This window comes from Chaetodon auriga, chromosome 4 (assembly GCF_051107435.1).
Source record: "Chaetodon auriga isolate fChaAug3 chromosome 4, fChaAug3.hap1, whole genome shotgun sequence".
NCBI classification, from domain to species: domain Eukaryota; kingdom Metazoa; phylum Chordata; class Actinopteri; order Chaetodontiformes; family Chaetodontidae; genus Chaetodon; species Chaetodon auriga.
The window spans coordinates 22,850,318-22,872,284 of record NC_135077.1 but is presented as its reverse complement, the minus strand read 5'-3'; the positions used below and the strand labels follow the sequence as shown (position 1 = coordinate 22,872,284).

At 42.3% G+C, this 21,967-nt stretch overlaps 1 protein-coding gene across 5 annotated transcripts in view; it reads left to right on the top strand.

Moving 5' to 3' along the window:
• rptor (regulatory associated protein of MTOR, complex 1) overlaps nt 1–21,000 on the top strand; it is a 162,616-nt gene extending 141,616 nt beyond the window's left edge. For 3 of the 5 annotated variants that reach the window (XM_076727982.1, XM_076727986.1, XM_076727984.1), the window contains 7 exons: nt 4,044–4,091; nt 13,182–13,288; nt 14,741–14,868; nt 16,410–16,496; nt 16,570–16,686; nt 17,092–17,221; nt 17,914–21,000. In XM_076727982.1, coding sequence (XP_076584097.1) covers nt 4,044–4,091; nt 13,182–13,288; nt 14,741–14,868; nt 16,410–16,496; nt 16,570–16,686; nt 17,092–17,221; nt 17,914–17,982 — 686 coding nt within the window. In that variant the 3' untranslated portion in view covers nt 17,983–21,000. The remainder of the gene's footprint in view (nt 1–4,043; nt 4,092–13,181; nt 13,289–14,740; nt 14,869–16,409; nt 16,497–16,569; nt 16,687–17,091; nt 17,222–17,913) is intronic. The other 2 variants (XM_076727987.1, XM_076727985.1) reach the window with 1 other exon arrangement.
• The last annotated feature ends 967 nt before the right edge of the window (nt 21,001–21,967 follow it).

The window sequence follows — 21,967 nt, the reverse complement described above, 5'->3', positions numbered from 1 at the left end:
ACTATCCGCCCCCCATCCACCCACTCATACAGTACTTCCTGTAGTAACTCGCCGACTGCCCCACTGTTCACCCCATTCCAGTCATACTTCCCCACCTACAGAGCAGCCAGGTAGGACAGGAGTTTAATGCCTTCTCTCGTTTTCGGTGCTTTTATCGAACCATCCAGGTTTGAGTTCTACAACCTTTACCTGCAGCAGCTTTTTGGAGAATTTAAGCAGACCCAGATAAAGCTATTGAATGGGTTTTCAGTTAAAAGCCTGAGATTAGGTGCTTTATGTGGCTCAATCAAGTGTACATTTAGCTTTATAAGACAACAACATCCAGTTCCAACAAACCTGATTCCAAAAGAGTTGGGACGCTGTGTAAGATGTAAATAAAAACAGAGTGCATTCATTTCCAAACAAACTGTGTTCACTGACATCAGTTTGAAAGTGTTCCTGAGTCCATGCAGTAACATCCTTTATCCAATCATGTGTTCACAAAGTGGTGAACCTCTCTCCATCCTTGCTTGTGAACGACTGAGTCTTTCCAGGATGCCCCTTTCATATCCAATCATGATACTATCACCTGTTACCAATCAACCTGTTTACCTGTGGAATGATCCAAACAGGTGTTTTTGGAGCGTTCCACATCTTTCTCAGTCTTCAGTTGATCCTGTCCAAACTTGTCTGAAACATGTTTCTGCATCAAATTCTTAATAAGAAGATATTTACAAAAATCAATGAAGTTAATGAGGTGAAACGTTAAATATGTTGTCTTTGCACTGTTTTCAATTGAGTATATTTAAAAAAGGACTCACACGATCACGTTCTGTTTAACTTATGTTTTACACAACGTCTTTGGAATCAGGGTTATATAATGTCACATAGTATTACTTACTACCTAACATTAGCACAGACAACGATAAAGTCAGTGAGTTAACTCATTTATGTCAATTGTGCAGCAACATCTACCGAAAGTTTGCTAACATTAGCTAACGTAAGCTGTCAGGCTGCAGCGGCAAAATCCTCAAGTGTGTTGAAAATGAGTAAGGATGATTTTATTGCTTCTGAATTTTGCAAGAGGTAGAATGTTATTCCTTCTTTGAAGGGTCACATAGTCACTCTGTAAATTGTCCCATAAGTGAGACGTGAAGAAAAGGATAACGTTCATAGAAAGTGAACCACTATAGGTTTGCCTGAAGAGTCTTACAGTGACTCTGCAGTGATGTAATGTTAGCTTCCTAAAAACAGGTACAGAACATTTGTTCTTGAATACTGCTAAATATTATGTTGATTGTGAAAATTAGATCATACAGCAAAAGTAAGAAATATCCTTGGACTTTGTTTCACAAGAAACTTGTAATGTAAGGTTACATTAAAAATCCATGTATTAATGCAGGATGTCACACAGCACGATACAGTGTGACAGCACTGCAATCAACAGCCTCAGAAATGCCTATTGAGCGAAGGATTAATGGGTTAAGTTTTAAGAATTCAGTCTCTGTGTAAAAAGTGATGCTAATGAGAGTTTTTGAATGGTGGAAACTTCAACACATGAAGAGACAGTGAAGTTATTATAAGAGATCGTCAACCTCACCACAGTATCACATCATATGTCTGAACTGTCATCGATAAGCACTTAAAATAAGGGGGTCGTCAGCGTTGTCAGTACGTGTGAGCACACAGACCAGACCACCAAACCAAGACCAAGTCACCAATTACTGATTGGATGTGATGCATTTCAACACAGTTCAGTCCTCCTTGGTGGCAGGTTTTGGATAAATTCAGACTCCTGACTCACAGGCGCCTGAGTTGAGTTCCATCAGTCAAACGTCACGCTAACCTGAAGCCAGTCGTCAGCCTCACCTGTCTTAAACTGTCACATGTGCCACATCCATCGTATATCTGTCGAGGAGTTTAACCTACATTCAAAGTCAGTTTATCTAAGAACACATCTTCGGGTAGATTACTAGCCATGCTCTGCTCACAGGACGGTTCGTGTTGCATGAATATAATTCCTTGTTTTAAACTTGGACTGTGAAGGTTGGTGGATTTTCTGCCATGTTTACCTTCTGTGTTGACACACTTCCATAATTCGTGAGGCAGAGTTATTCGCAAATATTTGAACCAGGCCTGACACCCACAGCACACACTTGTCAGAGACATCCACCCACCTCTGTGATGTGCCAGGTTACCCACCCACACACACACACACACACACACACTCTCTCTCTCTCTCTCCCTCTCGCTCTCTCTTTCTCGACAACTCCGTGTTTTTCTGCCTCGAGTGTTTCCCAGCCGTTGCTTTTGGCTAGGGAGGTTTTTAGGCAAACTGTCAGCGATAGGAATAATTGTATGCTCCTACTAATACTTGTTTAGCTCTTTTCTAAACATAAATTAACCATCTACCACGCTTTTGCCTGCTTTGCTAAAGTTTTTGAAATGATCTGAGACCCGGTGTGACAGCATGAGCACATGTGACCACGGTACAGTGTGGGTGGACAACTTTGATATAGCATTTTCATAACGCTCTCAGATAGAATAAGATACACATGTGGCTAATTGGTAGCCGAGCTGTCAGGATGTGTCTGTGTCCGCCCATTGCGCGCACATATGCGTCTCCATCATTACAAAGCCGCAGAGTCACCAGAGCTGTGTGGGACCCCACAGAGAGGTGACACACTTAATAGCATCTCACTGTCTGTCTGACTCTCATGACACATATCGCCCTGAGAGATTCTTCCCCCGCAGAGGACTCTCCAGCAGTAAGCCACAGCCTTGTTTTGAGTAACACTTTAACATTTAATGGCGTGCTTGTTATCTTGGATATATCGTTAGTGACAGTCGCTGTGTCCGTCCTGCTTTCAGACCACATCGGCTTTAATATAAACAGCCGTTCGCCTGAGATCGTTCCTGGAAAAGTTTAGCTGAAGAGCCCAGCTTCAGCTTGTGGTGTCCAAGTACATATATATTTTTCTAAAGCTTGGAAGGAAACTTTAGAAACATCTGCAGCCTCTCTCAAACTCACCCCCCCCCCCACACACACACGCAGTCCTCCCTCTTGCATTCACATATACCATTCCTTGCCCAATAAGCAGTTTCCAGTCATTACCATAGCTTCAAACCTCTTTCAGAGAGAGTGCAATAATTATATGCTTGTGTTTTGAAAGTTTTAGATTTTTAGTATCGCCTCAGTGGCATTAATAATGTAAAACCCGATGAAATATTGCACAGGCCTGTCTTTGTGCTGCCAGAAAACCTGCTCTACCTCTGTAGGCAGTCGCTACAAGACAGTGAACATTTCTCAAGAAGACGCTGGCAGACACGCACAAACACACTTTCTCATACACACCGGTCCTGCGCAACCTGTCCTCCCTCATCCCATCCCTGTTGTCCAATAACATGCTTTTGTGCTGTTTTTCAGCAGTGAACCATCTCTGTAGACTCTCTGTCTGGCTTGTTGTTACTTTGCTGGTTCTTTGATATTGTTTTGTGTTCTTCCCCCGTCTCCAGAGGCTGAACAAGGCAGCAGGCACAACAAATCTCGCTATCACACTTCATTTTGTGTGATTGAATTAACAGGTTTATTTACTCACAAACACTTTCAACCCGGTTAAATTATTTTCATATATCCTTTTCACGACTGACTTCGCTCAGACTCTCATTATGAACATATGCACTCAGTCCTCCCTCGTCAAACTTTTTCCTCTGTGGTGAAGGGATGTGGGATTCTGTGCCCTGCAGGAGTGGAGGTCGGGACCCTGTGCAGCTTCCACAGCCCCTGTTTGGAATGCAGACGCAGCAGCTCAGCTCAGGCCTCCCTCTCCTCTCACTCTTTGATCACTGTTAGTCATTTGGGAGAAACCGCGCTGCCTTGTTCATCCCTCTGCTGTTTGAATGCATGTGGAGGATATTCATGAGGTCATACTTTAAAGTGTGTGTGCAATTGTGTGAGTCTGCATGCATGGGGGGTCCTTGCTAATTTGTTGCTTGCTTTGTTGCGTTCCCACTCTCCTCCGTCCCTCCCCTCCTCCCCGCTTCCATCTGCTCCCTCCCCCCAGGTCTGGCCAGAAGGGTCTCCATCTATCTTGACAGGAGTAAGCAAGGAGGTGAGTGTCGCCATTCTCTTCTATACTCCCTCACTCCAAAAGCAAAGGTGCTGCACTAAGCAGCCAACAGCGTGCCTCTTTTTTTTTTATTCTTTTCCTCCCGCGACCACCACCCCCGCCCCTCATCCCTTCATCTGTCCGGTGATGCTCCATCACTTCATCCCTGACAATCATCCAAAAAGTTAGAGGACTCACTATGAAAGTAGAGCTAATATGTTTCTACAAGTCCTCTTCAACAAGTTGGACATGCCATATGTAATAAAACGCTAAGCCGGCTCCCTTAAATTGCTGTTTTTATGCCTGTCTAGCTTTCAATTCTAGCACAACACAACGCAGTTTACAGTGATGATGGGAACCGAGTTAGCGCCCTAAATTCATAGCAATTTTTGAAACAATGGGTCCTTCATTTCAGACCGGGGTCAACGAAAGCAGGCTTCTAATTTTTAGCCAACAACTAAATTTAGGATCAGTTCATCAGCTGAGATGACAACTGTTGCTGGCAAATTTAATCCGCTGAAGCTAACAAGCTAATTAAGCTAGCGTTAGCTCCATGAGTCAGTTGAAAACATGCTGTCCTTGGCTGATTTATTCATGTTTCCAGGTGACTCATTTTAAAGTCGCAACCTTGTAAAGGGGTCCTTAATTTGTACTGGGTAGTGACGCTAAAGGTTGAATCTGTGTGTCCCAGACAAAAAAATCACAATCCTAAGCATTTGATGATCTACGTAGGAAATTCATTTCAATAAAAAAAGCACATTGTTCTTGTGTTGGCCGAGTTAGTCTTACTGTTATTAGTGTGGTGAGGAGAAATGTAACATCAGACTCGTATTTCATTCATTATTTGGAGTTTGAGGGCTAACTGATGTCTATCTCAGGAACAGGGGTTCAGATTTTCCCAAATCCTATAAAGAGCAGAACAGAGCTGCTAACGTGAGACTACTCTCTGAAATATGCATTAACCTATGGATTCCAACCTGACTGCTTCAGTGTATTATTGGATGGTATTCATAATTACTAAAGAAAAGAAGGCCTTGAACTTGGCTATAGCACTGAGGAATATGAAATACCAAGTTCAGGTTGAAATGTCAAGCTCTCAAAAAGCTCTGTGAGATTTCGGATTGATTCTTTGGGAGTTTATGGCCGTCTTTCTTCAGCGCTGCTCTGGGATAGGTACATCTCGCCATACTGTTGAATGTGTATAAGCTTTCAGTGTGTTCCACCTGTGCACACACAAGAAAGTAAACGGTAGCCCTACATATTGTCTAAATACGTTCTAAATTTAAAAGAAAAAACAAGAAAAGAAAAAAGAAAAATCCCAGGAAACAGTTTGGATGGGTATCCAGTTTCCCAGGAATACACTCTAGTTCTCATGGAGTGGGTAACTGGCACATCGGTGAAAGCACCATGAATGTTGAAAGGTAGATACCGCTTACTTAATTTCCCTGGTGTGGGATCAATGAAGTTTTATCTTGGAGCAACATATGCTGCCATCCAGACGTCTTTTCACAAACTTTACTCCTTATTCCAGCAAGACAGTGCCAACATCCCTTCTGCAGATAGTCACAAAAGTATGGCTTAGTGGTAAAAGAGTGTGGGGACTTGACTGGCCTGTCTGCGGTTCAGGTGTGTCTCCCATTGAAAATGTGAGGCACATTATGAAGAACAAAATACAACAATGGAGGCCCCAGACTGTTGAGCAACTTAAGTATATTTCAAGCAAGAGCTTCACTTTCAAAACATCAACAGTTAGCTCATTGGTTAAAACAAAAGAGGATGTAACTCTGGTAAACCAGCTTCCATTAGAGCAGATGAAAGTGCTGTTTAATCCACTCCATACATGTGTGCTTGTGTTTTTGGTTCCTCTCAAAACTCTTTAAATACCACTCTTAATGCAGCACCAAGCACATCACCTCCATGTGGAGAAATCCCAAACTTGACAGACGGTTGCTCAGCTATTATTGGATGATTGCTGTTTGGGGGAGGGTTTTAGCAAACTGTCAGTTGCAGAGCAAATTTGCACATTTCCGCATTTGGCTGAAATCCACATATGAAACTCCATTCAAATAGATGCTTCTTCAAAGAACGAGAAGCCAGCTTTGGCCTATGGTTTGAGCGAGCTCTCTCTTTAAACAGTCACTGTGTCCCTATTACTCATTTTCACCTCAAAATGGCTTCTCTCATGTATAAAGAATGCACTTACTGAAGCTGGTCCCAAAGGTGTTAGTGTTTAATTGGGAGCATGTCGGTGCTGTGTGATTTTAATAGCATAGAGCCACCCAGACTGCCTCGCCGGAGGGATTAGCCTGTTAAACTCCAGAGGAACCACTGAAATTGGGGGACTGTTGCTGGCACAGACTGGAGAAACTATTCCTGCGGCTACTGCACAGCACAGCTCAAAGACTTCACATCTCTGCAGATTAGATTGAGAGCAAATCTAATTAAGTTCTGATCCACATGCAGTTAAATGTTTCAACCCCCCCTCCCCCTCCATTTACCTCCGTCCCCTCCTTCTACTCATTCCTACTGCTGCAGTTGCTCACGATTAAAGATGTTTTTATGCCTCCACAGCGGTGACAGCAGTGGCCAGAGGCATAATGTTTTCAGGTTGTCCGTATGTTCTTGTGAGTGTGATATCTCAGCAATGTCTTGAGGGAATTTCTCCAATTTGGCACAAACATTCGCTTGGACTCAAGGATGAAGTGATTAGATTTTGGTAGTCGAAGGTGAAGGTCACTGTGACCTCATGTCAGTCTCATTCTTATTAATACGATCTCTCAGGAATGCCTGGAGGGAATTTCCTTACATCTGGCAGGAACATCCACCTGGACTCAAGGACAAACTCATTAGATTTTGATTGTCAAAGGTCACTGTAATAACACACAACACGTTTTTGACCATAATTCAAGAATTCATATACTAATTATGGCAAAATCCTACACAAATATCTCATAGAATAAACTGATGAAGGGATGACATTTCATATCCAAAAGGTCAAAGGTCAACTTCACTGTGGCATCAGAATTTTTTTCTGCCTTTTATTCTACACCATAACTCAGGCACAGAAGGGGAGATTGTGATTATATTTCACATTTGGTCACACACTGAATTGATGACACTTTGCAGTTTGCAGCTTCTTTGCAGCAGCTTTCATATTTGAAGTACTGTAGTCACTGCAAGCTCATTGGCTGTGCTTATTGTACCATGTGATGAAGCTCTCCATCGGTCCTCTGGAAAAAAGTCTCTAAGTGAAGACAACATGTTTCATACATGTCAATATAGTGATAACTTCCATTTCACCAAAATGCACTTAATACCTTTTATTAAATTCCTTCAAAGTTTTCGCTATATATATGAGTCTGGACAGACATGGATGAGGACAGAACAACTGTGAGGCAGTATTTCTGGTTTTCCTGTGTTATCTTCTTTCTCTTTGTCCCTTTTCTTTTGGCTGCATAAGTGAAAGTAGGGCAGTCCTCTCCTCTTTGGCTCTAGTGAGGCACACACTGTGTCCTGCTCCACATTTGGCTCCACTGCCTGGTGCCCTGTTAGCATCGCGGATGTGGGAACTTGCTAAATCCAGAATCGGGACTTAGTGTGAAGTTGAATAGAGGCACATAACTTGGAAATTTCAGGAAAATGAGACAAAACGCCTCCAGGCAGACTGGCTTCTTTTGTCTGCAAACTTTACTGGCATGCAGAGGAAGCGGTTCCAGTGTATCGTAGGTCAAGAGAAATACTAAGACAAGTAAGACAAGTCACAGAAACTTCTTCCCCCACATGTGAATGTTAGCTTCATTGTAGCAGGAAGGCAGTAAACTAAAACCATAAGGTCATCGCCCTGAAACCACCAGTTGCAGATTGTTATCGTTTGCATCGAGAAACTCAAGCTTAGGTCAAAGAATAAGTCAGTTTTTATAGCAGGGCTTTATTGAGTACAGGTGTGTTTGTGTGTCCTTTTCAATAAGATTATACCCTCATGAGTTACAAGTTATACCCTCCATATTAGACTGTTCTGTCACAAAGCTGCAGCGTGATTTTATTAGTTTTGTAAGGTCGCCTGAAATCATGCGTTAAGTTCCAGCTATTGGGGATGTAATTATACAAAGTGATTTAAGAAAGTGTTTGTCTGCTGTCCACAGTTATCAGGTCAGCAAAGGTCATGTAGGTTCTGCATCATTTCACAAGGTCTTTGTCAACCAGGCAGGTCAAAGCTTGTTGCCTCTCCAAATGCCAGGCCTCGGCTTCCAAACTTAAGACAAATGTCATAGTAGAGAAATCTCCCTGCCAGTCAGAGCACTCCCAGATAACGTCATCTTCTATTAGAGGCACATGCATGCTGGGCAAGTCCCCGGTAATCCTGGAGCAGCTGAATTACCGGAGTCCTGGAGGACCTTTTCAAAGCAAACACGATGAAGGGAAGAGAGGGAAAACGCTGAGGGAGAGAAGAACCAGGATAACAGCGGCACTGGTATAATGAGCTGCAGTATGTGGGAGAGATAGTTCATCACTGGAGATAATGGTGCAGAATAAGAATGCAGACGAAGACACCTTCTCCAGAGAGAGGGGAGTGAAACAAAGATATTTATGCAAAGGAACAGATAAATATATCACAAATTAGGGATTGTCTCAGCACATTGGCACAGGAACACGATGATCTACCACAAGTGCTGGCAGCCCAGCCTTTAGTGGTGTTAAAAGTAGCTGTTTTTCCCCCTTGCCGAAGATTCAACAAGGGAAAAGTTATTCCGCAAACAATATCATTGCTGTTTTTGATATTGTTTTTGGGAGAGAACATTTAATCTCAAACAGAAAGGGGAAGAGACAAGGCTTAAGAGAGAATGTTCATTGAAGCTATCTATACTTCCACCTCTGTAAGGTGGTTAAGATTTACAGCTGAGGAAACATTGCCCACACTCCTTTGCTCCTGTTCTTCCTTCTCACATTTCTGTTCTCCATGTCTCTATTGATTTCTGTGTGGGAAACTAAGACCCGCTCAGGCCCACAAAGATTCCCTCTTAGGTAGGCTTTTTAACCCGTTTTGAGCAGCTGAGTGTTGACCACGAGAGACAAAACTGAAGGGTCAGGTTTAAGATTGCAGATCTGTAACTCCTAGTTAACTGTTTTGATTGGGCTCAGGAAGCATTTAGTCACGTGAAGAGATGATAGCAAGGGAAAAATTTGCAATGAAGTGACTTTGGGGGGAAGGGAAGTGGTAAACTGGGGCCAAGAGATTGATGGAAGGGATGGAAAGACAAGGAAGTCAGTCTAAAAAACTGGTAGGAGACTGTGGATGGACCATTGGAAGAATTGCGATGAAAATTTGCGCCGATGGATGAATCATCTCATCTTTGCTACGTATTGTGCCACAAGCAGGTTGGCATTTTTGTTTTTTAGTGAAATGTCTCAACAACCACAGACCATATGCACATGGTGCCATTTCCTCTGACATCTTGCTCAGGGTGGGAAGCTCAAAGAATAATGTAGTACTGCTGTTTTCCAGGTTGTTAGAGGTTTAAATTTCGGGAATCTAACAAATTTTATCAGTGCATTTTACTTCCAGGTGTAAACAAATGTGTTCAAGGCATGCGTTGATATTTCTGAAATTATTTATCTATTGTTGCGTGTAACACTATCAAACGCAAATGTTAGCTATAAACTTGTTGAATGCTAACATTAGCTTTTATCTAAAAGTAGCTAATGGTTTATCAAATATGTTGTTTTACCCTGAAATACGACCGATGTCGCTTTGGATTATTGGTCTTTTCAGTAGCAAATTAGTTGGGAAGCGGTGAAATGATAACGGTTCCCTACATTTATACAATTTGCAACGTGGAACTCAGCAGGACTGCATGAGCCGTTTGATAACCGTGTTTGAGCTTCCCAACCTGAGCGTGAGGTCAGAGGAACATGGCCACCATGTGATTATGGTCTATTGGATTGACTGCCATGAAATTTGGTGCACATGTCCATTGTGAGGGTTGTGTGACCACTCGGGGTAGTTAAACCAACACTACTGCTCCTGAGCTAATCCACTATCATGTTTACTCCCAGGTCACTACTTCTGGCTGGCTCTTCATTATCTGATATTTTTTCACTCTGAACAGTGTTCAGGGCAGTCTTTTGCTGAGCAACACACATTTATTAGCTGGAGGGAAAACTCTCTGACAATAAGACTGAGATTGGAAAATAACTTATATTGAAGGAATGACATGTTGGTTCTCAAAACCTGATTGACTGTAAGTTCATGGTTGCTTGAATTGTGTTGAATTTCACTGATAAATGGTATGATGTCATATTTTTATTTAAGGGAGGTTGGACATTAACAACCTGCAGTTGTTTTCTCTTCCAAATAAGTTGAGCTGACCCTGGGGATTGCTAACAACTTGCCTGACTGTTCGTGTTTTTGTCTCGTCTTCCTTCTCTCTCACAGTGTTGTGGAGTTCTAAGATCTCAGCAATTACTGGAGTAATTTGTAGCCGAAACAATGACCAGATCTAAAAACATAAGAGCAAGTTGTAATTTACCAGCATTATCCTTCAAATTGAGGCCTTGCCTTGAGGCTCCCTTTGTCACATTCAGTTTAAGGAACTTCATTATTTCAGGTTTGTGTTTACATGTCAGCTTCTCCTAAATTAATTGGTTTAATCAAAGCACCACACAGCAAACATGTTTCCAGGTAGTGGTCTAGCATAGAATAATTGGACACATTGTACAGAGTGGAAAAACACAGGGGTCTATAGGGCTCCAGAATCTTAGTTTTGCTCCAGGGCACCCTAGCAGGTCATTCCGGCAGTGCTTAAAATAGAAACCAACCACAGAGGCAATTAGACCACAGCAGTGTGTAGTCTGGTGGGGACCTTCTCTCAGACTCATATTTTATCCAAAGTGGATTTCTCATCATGGGAGGACACAAGGAAAATAATGATGCATAAAGAGGGATTCACAGGAAGGTTTGGTGGCATGTGTGGCTCCCTATTTGAGAGGAAATACATGCACATGCTTTTTTGTGTTGGAAAATCTTTCGCAAGTGCAACCCCTCTCCTTGTAACCCAGATTTCCTCATCGCAGAGCTGCCAGCTTCAAAGGGAATGCCTCCTCCTTTCTCACAGCCCCTGAAATGAGCCAGCATCAAGCGTCCCAGCACACAACTGAACGTGTTGCTGACGGAGCCAGATCCTGTGAAGTGGTTTTCCCTGCATGCTATTTCCCCACATGTGCCCACGCTACCGTCGTCATGACGCCTGAACAAGCTGGATGACGTCACAGTGGAGGGCTTGAAGCCGCCACATGGGGCCTGGGTTTTCCTCACAGCCCAAGCCAAGTAGAACAGTAGAAAGCCCTGGCACAGATGGCTCAGTTCAACAAAGTTAAGTCACGACTCAAACAGGAGGCACACAGAGGAGATGAGCAGCGGAAAGGATCACAAATGATGCACATGTTCACTATTGTTCTGCGAGGCCAGAGAAGAACAGAGTAATGGAGTCCTTATTATTAAAAGGAAGAGACTAAGAGAGAATAAGGAGTAGGAAAGGGAGGAAATGAAGAGTGGTGTGATGAGTTGCAAAGGGAGAGAAGAGGATGCTGCGTCTGTGGTAAAAGCATCCTTGCGAGAGAAAGACTCTTCACCTGCCCCTTTATATCTTCTCCTTCATCATATAAACTGCCATTATCAAAAGAGCATCTGCACTCTTGTGGGAAATGTGATTCAGCTGCTGCTGATGGTCCACACTTGTGTAGCCAACGACAAATAAGGTGATTTTTCCAAAGCTTTCCGCAGTCTTCGAAGACACAGTCTTTTCCCTGGAGGCTCTGCGATGATTTCCCCAAAAACTAACAGGATGAAAGTGATACAGTGGTGCAACAGGTGTCCCCGTGTCCATGCTTACAGATACAAATGAAAACATACAAGTCTTGGCACAAATTCAGATAAATTGTTGAAGATTGTTTTAGGTTGCTTATTTACACTTTTTTATTTTCTAACCACTCAGCTACTAGCTAGCTTGCAAATGTTAACAGACCTACAGCAACGGGCAAAAAGCAGCAGGGGCACTGTCACATGATTTGTTCGCCTGCAGTTTTGTTGGTTTCAGAAAGTTGCAGAAGAAAAGGTGCAGAGGGAGAAGGTTTCAGATGCTGCTGTAGGGTCCAACAAGCCCTTGGTTTGAAGCGTACCAACGCCTTTAGGCTGCAGCCACGGGCCCCTGCCAGGCATCCCTGAGCCAGCAGGGCAAGTGTGGCCAGCATGGCGCTGCTCACTTGATTCCTGCTGTGACTGCCAACTTATGAAGAGTCTTGCTGTCTTCAGCTTCCTTCCTCCTCACTTTCTCACTCAAGTGGCATTTGACTCATCGAAGCCAGAATCTGCTGACAGGCTCATTTCCAGGGTCAGTGTTTGCATCTCCCAGTGGTCGTCTTGCTGAGAAGGATGCAAAATGCTAAGCCATGCTTCCATCTGCATCGAGTACAGAAATGTGGAACTTTGAGCAAAAACACACTCATGGTGACAATGTGATATGTATCTTTATGAATGGACATGAAAAATCATTGATTATGCACCTGCAGTCTCTGCAGAAATCAGTACATTTCTGGCCTCGCTGAATTCTATGTGGTGTATTTATTATCTTGCACAGTGGTGCAGGAAGCACTAATCTTTCCTTTGACTTGCTATATGTGGCAGCAAGAACCTTCTTAAGTCTCCAACAGATTGTGTGTGTTGTGCATTGGAGGGATCAACACATGCTCAGTGTGTTTAACAGCTGTGTTTGTATTCTTATGTGTGGGGGTTCACTTATAAATTCAATTAGTTCTGTTCCAGAAGCGTAAATTAAAACTGTTCGAATAATGTGTCCAAATGATTCTCAGTAATTTAATATTTCGTGCTCATATGTCAGATATTAAAACTTTTTTCAACATGAATTATGATTAAAAGTCACCTTCTGTTTTGTTTTAATTGAATGATGTGACGTCAGCCCAGATGTATGAGTCTCTCAACAATGCACAGTACTGCTGTATGTGTAATGGAGCGTACATGTACGTATGTTTGTGTGTACAAGCTCTGCATTATAACTGCTGTGTCATCTTGTGCTGCAGGGGCAGGCATGGTCGTGGACTGGGAACAGGAGACAGGTCTCCTCATGACGTCTGGAGATGTTCGAGTCGTCAGGATCTGGGACACTGACAGGGAGATGAAGGTCCAGGTACTCAGTGCACCTGTTTGTATGATTTTCTCAAAAAGATCATAATGAACACAGCTGGAACTTGGTACATAGGTAAGATAAGATAAGACTTAAGAAAAAAAAAGAAAATAGAAGAGAAAATAAGAAATTAAGTTGTTACAGCCAGCAAGTATTACAAAAAGCAAAAACAGTGGCACAGAAGGGTCAAAAATAAATAAATAAATAAATAAATAAAGATGTGTACATTATTTACAGATTATAACAATAATATTGCCAATATTCTTATGAGAAAACTACCAATGCCATATGTTCAGGTAGTTTAGTGCTCAACGCACAATGTGTTGCAGTGTTCTGTGAAACACCAGGGGGCGTACAATCAATACGCTCAGTGAAGAAGCAAGAAGTCCTTGAGTGGTACCAGAAGAAAGCATTGACTGCTCTGCTGTACAGCTCCTCAGTGCTGTATATTGTTATATATACATATTATATATTATATCTATTCATGGCCACATTTAATCGCCGTCCCTGTAGGGGAAGAAGTATTCGGAACATCATATTTCTTTCTAGCCATTATTCATCACCATAACTCAAGAACAGAAGGGGCATGTCAATACACTGATAACTTCCATTTCACCAAATAATAATAACATATAACAATAACAATAATAACACTAAATACCTTTTATTAATTTCCTTCAAAGTCTCCACTATGTATACTATATGAGGATGTAAACTGTACCTTGATTGGTTGATGGAGGCATACACCTGTGAGGTGATCTTCTTGTCCTCTGTGTGAAAAGAAACCAAACCAGGTTGAAATGCTCCAAGTTCACCAACTCATCATAGGTGTGGAAATGCCCTTAGATCATCCTCAGGCACTTACATGTTTTGCTCACTGTTTTCCATTTTCCATCAGTCCAGCACATCTGTGTGGAACTACATGACAGCATCTCTCGGTCAGTCGACTTGATGAATGGTGAATTATTGAGCCAAGCTATTCTCAAAGCTGGATTATCATAGTTGTCATCAAAAACAGGCCAAATAACCTCGCTGATACTAAGACATGAATAAATCACGTCTGTGATATTTAGCTGTTCACATTTAGCCTTAATGTGTACAGTGTACAGTGTACTCATGCTGCTGTGTGTTTTAGTAAACTAATGGAAATCTGTGGCAGAGCCTGTACCATTAGTGTGGTTTCCTCTTTTTCTTTTTTCCTTGTTTTTACACATCTAATGGTCCTTGGCCCACTAATCATGGTCTTGATGGATGGACTTAATACAAGTACAAATGGCCCAGCTTCGCCTGTGGCTGCATATTGATGCTGAGTCCAGCTTCAAATGAGCCAACGTTCAACAGAGCGCATGATTGATGATTTCAAAGAAGGTTTAGTGTGAAATGAGCATTGTAATGACAGTAGTAGCTCGTTAGGTTTCTTTAATGGGGGTTTGTGTGTTTGTTTGTGTTCACCAGGACATCCCAACAGGAGCCGACAGCTGTGTGACCAGCCTCTCCTGTGATTCCCAGCGCTCGCTCATCGTCGCCGGCCTGGGCGATGGATCTGTACGCGTGTTTGACAGGAGGATGGGTCCAAACGAATGGTAGAACACACTCTCTCACTCACTCGCGCTCATGCAACCTCTGACCTCATCACTGTCTTATCAGAGAAGGTTAAATTGATCATTAATTCCCCAGCTCTTTATCTTTTCTTTTACTGTCTCACCATTATTTAAATACATTCAAGAACACACACACACACACACACACACACAGCAGTGTCTGTGAGCATTAACTGCAACAGAGTCCTACATTATTCACTTCTCTAATCTATATTTATTACATATAACGTGCTGTAAATCTCCCTGTGGGGTTGCCACCTCTTTTAATGGAGCCTGGTGGCACCATATCCCCCCACTTGGTTAAACATTATTTTAATTTCAGTCCCAAAGGGGAAAAACAAAGCAGTTAAAGCATGAAGTGGTCCATAAATCTTTAAGTAAAGCTAATTTAATAGTTCTCCTTAGGCATGAAGTTACATCTTTCAGCATCTATGCCCCCCCCCCCCACATACAGGTCAGCTTTGGAATATCCTTGATGAAATGTTTTGTCAGTGTGCAGCAGTGTACAAACTGAGCTTTTGGGCTTTAAAGCTAAAAATTGCTGTTCATTCTTGCAAATGTGTGGTATTTAGAAATAGTCGGATGCAATGTTTTTACCAAGAGATCAAATGTCACACGTGTCGTCAGGATGGGTTTGACGGAGTTCGATCAAGTGTGTTATAGGAAGTGGGTCATTCATTTACACCTCAGTTTGAGAAAGAAAGTTTTAAGGTTTTGGTTTTCAGCTTTAATGACACCTCAGTGTCTCCAGCAGGCAGGTATTGCCATTTTGAGTCATGGTCCCATGGCGCCACCCAGTGGTTCTTAACCTATATACCATTTAACAGCATGCCTGTGTGTTTTACAGGCTGTTTTCAGTTTACTGGAGCTTTTTTTTGTTATTATTATTATTAAATGAGTGAAGTCTTAACAGTGCTAGACACTGTCCAACTAACACCTTTAAGCCATGGCTTATGTGTGTCCTGACCTTTTTGGTCCAGGATTTTTAACATCATTTAATTACTGACCGTTTAATAATCCTTGGTTCATCTTCTCACCACCAAAACAAACAAACACTCATATTGCAAACAAACTACTGGTCCAACCATTCAGAAAAGCACTTCCCAAATGATTGTGGATGACTTAGATATCTTACAGTAATTGATTCGGTGCACTGACGTTGACACACATGCACACCAACAAAACTACATTTTTTTTTTTTGTTTTCCTTTTTTTCATGTGACTTTACAAAGATGTTGCAGTGAATTTTACAATTGTTGCAATTTATGGGGAAATTGCATGTTGACAAGATGTCTTGCCTCCTTCTTTTTCTTTTCTCAGTTTGTTTTGTTGTCATTACTGTGTGCTTACTGAATGTCAGTGGATCCTTTCATGATCCGTCCTTTGGCTGTATAATTGGCTTTGAACACGCTGGAGCTGATGGTGTTCACAGTCTCACGGCTCGGTGTTTCCTGTCAGGTCGTTGTGAGGAAACACACAGTTTAACATCACCTCAGCTGACATGTGTTGTGTCCTTTGTGCAGTCGGGTGATGACCTACAGGGAGCACGGAGCCTGGGTGGTCAAAGCTCACCTACAGAAGGAGACGGACGGACACATTATCAGCGTCAGGTAAGCTCTCCCTTTGTCTCTTAACATATACACAACTGAACTTCTTCTGACTGACGTTGACGCTCGCCACCAGTGTGAATGGAGACGTTCGATTCTTTGAACCACGGACGCCAGACTCCATCAACGTGCTGCAGACAGTGAAGGGGTTAACGGCCCTGGACATCCACCCACAGGCCAACCTGTTCGCCTGGTGAGTTTGTGTGTGTGTGTGTGTGTGTGTGTGTGTGTGTGTGTGTGTGTGTGTGTGTGTGTGTGTGTCTGTGTCTGTGTGTGTCTGTGTCTGTGTGTGTCTGTGTGTATGTGTGCAGGCTGCAGCCCCTAAAAAACATCATTCAGGTCAGATCCCTGTGAGGTCATTCTTGCTTTTCTGCCTTCCTTACATTGGATTGAAAGGTCTGTCTTTCTGTATTTACTTGAGTTGACAAACCAAGAAAAAATTGAGTGGACAATATACCTGAGATCCATCCAGAAGGATCAATTTCACCACAAAAGAAATGTAACGTGAGCACACAGCTGATGATGAATGCGATGAGACATTCTGCTGCAGCTGACTCCTCACGCTCTCTCTGTCTCTGTCTCATCCTCTGCCCTCCAGTGGATCAATGAACCAGTTCATAGCTGTCTACAACGCTAACGGCGATGTGATCAGCAACATCAAATACTATGACGGCTTCATGGGACAAAGGATTGGGGCCATAAGCTGTTTAGCCTTCCATCCTTACTGGGTAAAGTTAAAGCTTCTTTTTGCTGCACTGCACATGTCTTCTAAAGTTTGATATCAGCTGCATGCTTTTTCCTGGCAGCAAACACATTAGCCTCCCTGCTCAAGGAGCTCACGTCTTTTACTTCAGCTCATTGGCACTTACTGTAAGATAGCATTAGCTAACTTTATATTGCTACATTAGCAGGCTTTTAGGGCTCTATTAGATTAGTGCTGCAGTTGTGAAGGGAATACTGACATGGGATAATTATTCTAAATGGTATTGGCTCAACATATTGTACTTCTATCGTTCACATGAGGGTTGCAGTGGTATATGGCTTTCATGGTATAAAAACATTTGCTGAGCTACAATCATTGAATTCTACCTTATAAGTTTATGTCATTGTGCATGTCTGTCAGGGCAGAATAATTTGTGAAATTATGTAAAGCATTTGTTAAAAAATAATAATATAATAATAATAATAATAATTGTGTAATACTGTTTTATACTACGTACAGTGTATGCTGTGATACTGCGATACCATGAAACCATGATATTTTCTGAGATGTTGTCATATTGTGAAACCCTTCCACGGCAAGCCTGGTTTACCCTCAGTTTTTACACACACACACACACACACACACACACACACACACACACACACACACACACACACACTAGTGTCTAACCTGCCTTTTCTCTTCGTCTCTCTCCAGCCTCACTTGGCGGTAGGAAGCAATGACTACTACATGTCCATCTATTCAGCGGAGAAGAGGCTCAGATAACACACCAGCATTCATCACCCCCCCCCCCCCCTCCCCTCCCCAACCAAAACACCACATATGACTTCTGACCCCGAACCTCAAACTCCAGGATGTAAATGACGTTTTTGTTGTACATATGCAATTACCACCCTGAATGTTCTAGTGATGGCTGCTGACAAAAACTCATGCTACGAACGACGATATATATATATACATACATATATATATATATATTATTATTATTCTCATTGTTTATTCATATTATGAAGCTAATGATTGTAGACTTGGCTGTGCTGAGGAGTGTGTATATTTAAATAGCATATACAGAAGAGTAGAGGTTCTATTTTAAAGAAGTGGTACCCACCAATCACTGGGGCTCCCCCGTGCCACACAGCGAGCATCACTACCTGAACTAACTGTGACACCAGTGAACCTACAAGTGGCGGGGGGCTGACGACCTCCCCCCACACACACACACTATAGGGGGGGGGGTCACCCAGAGGACAACACACACTGTTGAAACACATTCACTGGCTCGCCCTCCGCTGGACCCCGGTGTGTTTCTACATTTATTTTAACGGCCGTCTCGCAGCCAAAGGACACAGAGTTTTGCTACTTTGCTGCACCGCTGGCAAGACGTTTGCAAGGATGGACCCAGAGATGGTGGACTGTGCTCATTCTTGCCTAACGCGTCGACCAGGCAGACTTGATGAGTGTTTGTTTGTGTGTGTGTGCGTGCGTGCGTGCGTGTGTGTGTTAAAGTGGATTATAGCACAGATGTGCCCACAGAGGGCCTTCATAGCCTTGGACTTAAATGATGCCCAAAAAAAAGATGCCTGCTCCCATGCTAGAACTCTCCTTCTTGCTTCCCAACCCCAGCGTGCCAAACATAATCACATCTTCCATGCAAGCCCCTTTGTTGTGGCTCAGAGGAGTGTTTCTGTTTTTGAACTTATCACCTGTAAAAAGGGAAAACCTCCGTTGCCCGTCGGATGATGCATACCTTTAAATCCAGCACAGTGAGATGAGGGCTTGATTGTTGAAAGCTAAGCACCCAGTCCTACAGGGAACCTGCAGTACCGACCTACCTGCCCTGCAAAGCAATAACAGCCTCCCTTGATTCAGCCTCAAGCTCCTTCCCAACATTTCAGATAGAAAATAGCTCTTCAGTTTGAAGCTGATAGCAGCATTGCATGCTGCTGATAGTTGTACTTGGTGGTGCCGCAGTATAGCAATACACAATCACTGATTTCAATTCATAGCAGTGTAGTTCTTTCTGTTTATACACTTGTGTGATGGGTGCATTTTTAACCCATCAGGAGTCAGGAAAGATATCAGTTCAACTGAGCTAAACTTTCTGCTGATCAATACTTCCAAATTCTCCCCATGTGGGTTCAAAAGATAAGAAAAGAAGACCTGACAGCACTTTTTTTGACCTGTTTCAGATGAGTGCACCGGTCCCAAAAACACAACCTTTTGTTTATTTTGGCCCTTGTGTGCCAGTCCATCTTTTTCTAGCCTCTGGAAAACATAAGTAGAAGGTGACCCCGCTTGCTTTTCTGACCCCGGCGTGAGTCAACTTTCTTATTTCCAAACAGTCAAGACACCCTTTGAGCACACGGCACTGTAGGTTGAGAGAAGGTTCGGTGACTCATCACACCAGCGATCACCTGCCAGCCCTCATTTTGGACCATTTTTCATTCTGATAAATCCTTCCACAAGGTTTTTTCTTTTTCTTTTTTTTAACCTTTCAGTTTTTATATTGATTTTATAGCCAGATGTGTTTGGTTTGATTTTGTTGGAGGCATACCAGGAGTTGCATGTAAATGGTAGCATCAGAGCTGTGGCACTCTTTAACTCTCTACCTGTCCATGCTCACCGTGTCAAGTTATTGTCAGCGTCCTAAATCTAAATCTTGCTCAGGTTCTTCATGAGTCACCTCAAACCAAGGTCGAGCAACTGCCAGCCTCCCTGGTGTCACCATGGCAGCGTGATGGACAGGTGTGGTCAGTCACGTGACCTGGTGTGGCGTCACTCCACAGATAAATAATGTCATTATGGTGCTGCTATGGTCAAGATGCCTCTTTTACAAGGTGGGAGGTGCTGATGTTTTTGTTTGTTGCTTTGTTTTTTGGTGCAGCGTCACCGTCGACGTGCCTCTTCTCGGGGGCTGCAGCTTTGCTTACTTCGCTTTTTAAAATCTTTTTTCCTCTTTCTGTTTTGTAATTTTATGTTTTTAATTCTGCCGGCATTTTCTTTGCCTTAGTCTTCGTGAGGTGGAGGGAAAAAACTTGGGGACAGCCTTACTCACATACACACACACACACACACACACACACACACACGCACACACTTCATTGCCAATGTACCCCAACAGCCGCCCCCTCCTTTCTTTCCTGCCCTGGCCACCTCTCCCCTCTAGTTTTCCCGAGCTTTGCTTTTCCCCATAGAAGGACTGGACTCGTGGACTGAGAGTGAACTGGGAACACACACACACCATACAGTCTAAAAAGTGGTCACCACATTAGTCCCCACCGTCACCCCGTCACTGAGCTCTTTAGAGCTCTGTGTGGTTTAGCAGGCCTCAGCTGCTTCACCGGCTCAGCCCAAAACAGTGCTTTTATGCACGGGGCACTTAACTCAGATTCACATTCATCTCTAAGTATCCTGCTTTGAGTTTTAAGATTTTAGATCTGAAGAAAAACAAGAGACTTTAACGAAGTCGCAAGAAAGGAAAAATGAAAACAATCATGTTTGCCTCTGTGACTTTAGACTGCTTTGCTGACTGGTTTATAGATGAAATCAATGAAATAAACCAAATACAACACAGGATTTTGTCTGTTTTTGGCATTCGCATTGGAAGGATTACACCGTGGTCCTTTAATATTTTGTCTACATCTACATTATAAAAAGCTGAATACTGATCCAACTTCTCATTGAGACGCATTAGAAACAGTTTTTAATGAAAGGCAGATTATGCTTTGAGCCAGCAGATGGTACTTCATGATTCAAGCCTTAAGACCTGGATATAAAACTGTATCAAAGCACTAAGGTGAAGTCTTCTCAAATAAATTTGATGCGGTCTTAAAGCCTCTTTTCTGCACAATCAAGCACATCTTATGTAATATTATTTTTGAAGTCAAGGATTCATGTGCCGTCATCAACTGAACAGACAAGATTAAATAATGATAGAATCAAACAGGTTTACATTTGAATATATTACATTTTTAAATATTTTAAATGTTAAAATCTTTCTTGACACAGCTAAAAAATAACTGAAGGGTCACTCCAGTGATTTAGCACAGCTCTTCCATAAACATGACGGAGTGAACAAAATATTGATGAAAGAACTCCTCCATAGCCTCAGAAGACAAACAACTGGTCTCCCAGGAGGAGTAGTACTGCACATGAGTATTAAATTGGCTTTGTCAGGTGAAATGAATATAATGCTCCTTTCAGACAAAGTACAACCCTGAAAGTTTTAAGGGTTTCTAATTTGGATATCAATGAGGATGTAACCAGTCTGAAATTGGAATATACTATATGTATACCAAGTGTACTCTGCATAAACACACTAATAGTCTAATAATTAGCTTTGAATCATGTAATTTGCTGTTTAATTTGCAAATGAATAGCACTTTTTAGGACCTGGTTCTTTTCAAAACAAAACTCATTTTAATAACTACATCAGAACTAAATAATAGATATATAAATATAAATAAATCCAGTAAGTTGTGAGATAATTTAAAGAATTATTCCAATTAATTACTATGAAAGGTCAACTCAAAATAAAATTTGATTTCATAATAGATAATTTAGTTCAAAATGTCTTTTTCTTTTAGAGTGGCATTTTTCCCAATAGCACTTTTATTGTTAATTAACATCACTGTCATGACGGTAGAAGTGTTGACGCCGCTCACCTTTCAGCCAATCACATGGTCCCAGCCCCTGAGCAGACTTGCCAACTGTTACCTAAAATTAGCCAATTAGCTCTTGTGATAAGAGA